Source organism: Arachis hypogaea, chromosome 4 (assembly GCF_003086295.3).
Source record: "Arachis hypogaea cultivar Tifrunner chromosome 4, arahy.Tifrunner.gnm2.J5K5, whole genome shotgun sequence".
Taxonomy (NCBI): Eukaryota; Viridiplantae; Streptophyta; class Magnoliopsida; order Fabales; family Fabaceae; genus Arachis; species Arachis hypogaea.
Genome location: NC_092039.1, coordinates 92,629,579 through 92,634,584, shown reverse-complemented (window position 1 = coordinate 92,634,584; position 5,006 = coordinate 92,629,579). Strand labels below are relative to the sequence as shown.

At 43.6% G+C, this 5,006-nt stretch overlaps 1 protein-coding gene across 1 annotated transcript; it reads right to left on the bottom strand.

The window, feature by feature from the left end:
* Positions 1-2,502: 2,502 nt before the first annotated feature.
* LOC140184169 (uncharacterized) lies at positions 2,503-3,107 on the bottom strand. Its single transcript, XM_072234464.1, has 3 exons — positions 3,079-3,107; positions 2,895-2,973; positions 2,503-2,718 (listed from the first exon to the last, which is right to left on the bottom strand). Exons 1-3 carry the CDS (start codon positions 3,105-3,107, stop codon positions 2,503-2,505), a joined length of 324 nt encoding a protein of 107 aa, XP_072090565.1.
* Positions 3,108-5,006: the final 1,899 nt, after the last annotated feature.

Genomic DNA, 5,006 nt, shown 5'->3' with positions numbered 1-5,006 from the left:
CCAAGTACCTTGGCGTGCCACGCCTTCGAGCCAAAGTGGCATGCCCAGAACATTTTAAAGTCCTCAAGTTGCTTGGCGTGCCATGCGTTCAACACCAAGTGGCACACCCAGGCTTTTTTTTCACATCTTCATGCTTCTGGAAACTTGTACCAGCGTGGCATGCACAGGCTATTTTTCACATCTTCATGCTTCTAGAAACTTGTACCAACGTGGCACACCCAAGGTCTGGCATGCCACGCCCCTCTAAATGCATCATCCTCCTGCTCGCGTGCCACACCTCATCATACAAGTGGCACGCCTAGTTCATTTGGCCCTTTATCTCCTCCTCTGGAAAACACTACCAGCGTGCCATACCCTAAGACTGGCATGCCACGCCCTTCACTTGCCTTGGTTCCAAAGGTTGGTGTGCCACGCCTGGACGTTCAAGTGGCATACCAAAGTGGGACAATTGAGCTGGCGTGCCATGCCTTCGATACCAAGTGGCACACCCAGCTTTGTTTGGCCTCCTTCAGTGCTGGCGTGCCACGCCTGATCATTCAAGTGGCACGCATTAGTGAGACTTCTTTAGCTGGCATGCCACGCCTTCGACACCAAGTGGCACGCCCAGCTTTTTTGCTTTGCCTTCTTGTTCATTGGCGTGCCACGCCTGGTTGCTCAAGTGGCACGCCCATACCTCATTAGCCTTCAACCCCTTTTTCTGGATTCTCGTACCAGCGTGCCACGCCATGTAGCTCAAGTGGCACGCCCATTCAATTGTGGGTCTCTTAGGCTTGGCGTGCAACGCCTTGATCCTCAAGTGGCACGCCCAAGTGAATTCTGGAACTGGCGTGCCACGCCTTCGACACAAAGTGGCACGCCCTAGTGATGAGTCTTCTAGGTGATTAGTTGGCATGCCACGCGCAGCTTCTGGTGTGCCACGCCCTTTGATGGTCTTCATTGTTGCTCTCTGGAATGTTGTACCAGCGTGCCACGCCAATACATTTTTGTGGCGTTTGTTCCAAGTGGCACACCTGCTTCACATGCCCACTTGTTTAGTCGTTTCCTTCCCATTTTTGATGTCTTTTTTGCCTGAAATTCAACACAAACTCATTTCAAAGTAATGTACTATGATATTCATCAATTAAGGCATGAATTGCAATGATCAAATGAGATTATACCTCTTTTATGATCCTTTTTATGCAAGAAAAAAGGTAGATGATGTAAGTCATCACGTACGCACCCTGGCCAAACTGGACTTCTCGCGTACGCACTACTGGTTCGCGTACGCAAGCTCCTCAACCCGAATTGTTTGCTTGCATCGCGTGCCATCTGATCGCATACGCAACCTAGAAAATGCCACTCTCGTGTACGTAACACACACCTTGCGTATGTGAAACCTCGAGGTAGTAGCCATTGGTCGCGTCGCGTGTGTCCCTCGCGTACGTACACATAATATACACAACCTAATCCATATCGTAAACAATTCATATATCCATCAACAAGAGCACCAAATTCATAACCTCTAAGGATATTAGCCAAATGCATCATAATCATTTTCAAGCCAATCATCAACATCAACCATCCAATTCTTATCCTAGGGTCACTAGCCTAAGTTTTCACATTACATTACATTTTAGATACAGGAAACCGAATCTATACCTTGGCCGATTCCCGTTCAACCCGAAACACCTCTAATTCCACTATTCCTCAATTTTCAAGGCTCCAACACCTCCAAGATCAGATTTCCAGCTTGTAAATCACCTCAAGCTCTCAAAATCTCCATCAAGCTCCAATTCATTTACATATATACCTTGCCAAACATATATAATATGCACCCATACATATAAACTTAATATCTAATCACAACAATTCAAGTATTTGACTTAGAGTTGAGAATCTTACCATACCCAAGGATCAAAGAGGCAAGATTAAGCGTTCTTCTCAAGCTATATGGATCCTATAACATCAAAAACTCAAAAATCTCAACACTTTTACCCACTAAATTTTGAATTCAAGGGCTGGAAATTCAAAGAGGGATTCATGGCTTACCTCTTGAATAGAGTTGTGGGCTTTGTAGAGCTCGACGCCATGGTTACGTGGTCGCAAACGGTGCGGCGATCAGAGCTCCGTTTCAAAAGTTGTGGTGGATTGAATTTCCAAGTGAGGGTTTGAGTTTGGGAATTGTGTTCTTCCCTCCTCCAAAGTGCTTCAGTGTTTCCAGCATGCAATTGGAGAGAGGATGAGCTGAGATCCTTCATTTAATGTGAATGGGTTTAGCCCACGGTCCTAGTTTGGGCCCAATTCAATTGGTTTGGCCCGTTCATCCCAATCTTGGGCCAAATTCTTTAAAATTAGTGTCAAAATTCTCGTTTTAATTTTCCCTATCATATTAAACCATGAAAAACACATTTCTAATTTTCTAGATTAAATTTTAATTTGTGAGTTATTATTTGTTAATTAACCGAGTTTTACATTCTACCCACCTAAATAGAAATTTTGCCCACAAAAGCACACTTGGTTTCATTAGTCTGTTCGCATCTCTGACTCAAGTTCCCAAGTGTGCTTCTCGATGCCGGCCTGACTCCATGCCAGTTTGACTAATGAAACCACGTTTTCACACAACTTTTTAACACTGATGTCATCAATCCTGACCAGAGTCACCTGGAGTGTCAAATCTTTCCTTAATCGAACAGATTCAGGTTCTAACACATGACTTGAATAAGGAGTGTACTTTCGAAGCTGCATCATGTGAAATACATCGTGCAGATTTAAAAGGTGAAGTGGCAGAGCTATTTGATATGCCATCGGTCCAACCCACTCAAGAATCTGAAATGGACCGATGTATCGCGAGGATTCATCTTCTTCATCTTTATCGCCCTACCTACTCCTGTTGTTGGAGTAACCTTAAGGAGAACATGGTCTCCTTCCTTAAACTCTAAGGGCTTCTGCCTCTGATCGGCATAACTCTTCTGACGGCTCTGAGAAGTGAGCATCCTATGTCAAATTTTCCTGACTTGTTCAGTAGTTTCAGCTATCATCTCAGGCCCCAATAAGCTCTTCTCCCCAGCTTCATACCAGCATAGAGGAGATTGATACTACCTCCCATACATAGCCTCATACGGAGCCATTTCGATGCTCGCATGGTAGCTATTATTGTACATAAACTCAACTAGCGGCAAATACCGATCCTAGCTTGCTAGCTGGTCTAGAACACAGGCCCTCAACATGTCTTTTAAAGTTTGGATTGTCCTCTCAGATTGGCCATCTGTTTGAGGATGGTAAGTTGTACTCAAGCTTAATTGGGTTCTGAAAGGCCTCTGAAATGCACCACAGAACTTTGAAGTGAAACGTCGGTCTTTATCAGAAATTATAGTAGTAGGTACACCATGAAGTCTCACAATCTCCTTTATGTATAAGCATGCTAACTCCTCAAGGGTATAATTCATCCAAATGGGTAGAAAATGAGCCGACTTCGTCAGCCAGTCCACAATGACCCAGACAGCATCAAAACCGGCCCTAGTTCTCTGCAACCCCGATACAAAGTCCATCGCAATGATCTCCCATTTCCATTGCGGAATCTCCAAGGGTTGCAAAGTCCCAGAAGGTCTCTGATATTCAATTTTCACCTTCTGACAAGTTAAGCACTTCGAAACATATTTCGCCACATCATTTTTCATGCCAGGCCACTAGAACATTGCTTTTAGATCTTGATACATCTTGGTGCTTCTCGAATGAATAGAAAACACACTTTTATGTGCTTCCTTCAAAATATCTTCTCTCAAGGTCCCAACATCTGGTACACAGATCCTACCTTTAAACCTCCATAACCCATATCATCCCATGATACTCTCCACTTCTTGCCTTGCTCAATCACCGGCCACACCTTCTGCAACTCCTTCTCGTCTTGTTGAGCTTCTTCAATCCTAGAATTAAAGTCACTCAAAATTTGTAATTGACTCAAGCATTGAGTTCCAGACTCCTCTCTAACTCCCACTTTCAAACTCTCAAACACCTTTAGCAATTCTTCCTCTCTAAGCATCATCCAAGCCGCATACAGCGACTTCTGACTTAATGCATCCGCCACAATATTCGCTTTTCCCAGATGATATTTTAGCTCAAAGTCATAGTCTTTCAGTGATTCCATCCACCTCCTTTGTTGCATATTAAATTCTTTCAGATCAAAGAGGTATTTTAAGCTCTTGTGATCAGAGAAAACTCGAAACTTAAGCCCATAGAGGTAATGCCTCCACACTTTCAATGCAAACACAACCACAGCAAGTTCCAAGTCATGCGTCGGGTAATTAACTTCGTGAGGTCTCAACTGCCGTGAGGAATATGTTACCACATTCCAGTGCTGCATCAGCACGCACCCCAGTCCCTTTAGTGAGCCATCACAGTACAGCTCAAATGTTTCATTCGATTCAAGCAACACCAACACAGGTGCAGTGGTCAACCTTTGTTAAAGTTCTTGAAAACTCTCCTCGCACTCAGACATCCAGACGAATGGTGCATCCTTAAGGGTTAACTTTGTCAATGATAATGCTATATGAGAAAAGCCTTTGATGAATCTCCGATCGTAGCCAGCTAAGCCCAGAAAACTCCTTATCTTAGTTACTGAGGTCGGTCGCCCCCACTCCATCATTGCTTCCACCTTAGAAGGATCTACTGATATCTACTGCTTACTCACTACATGGCCAACAAACTTCACCTCGCTCTTCCAAAATTCGCACTTAGATAATTTCGCATAGAGTTTCCTTTCCTTCAGAATCTGCAACATAGTTCTTAAGTGTTTTGCATGCTTTTCCTCGGTTTTAGAATAAATTAGTATATCATCAATAAAGACAACAACAAACTTATCCAAGAATGGGCATAAAATTCTATTCATATAGTCCATAAACACTGCAGGAGCGTTCGTCAACCCAAAAGACAATACATTGTACTCGTAATGACCATAACAAGTCCTGAAAGACGTCTTAAGGATGTCTTCATCTCTTACCCTTATCTGGTGATAACCGGATTGCAAATCA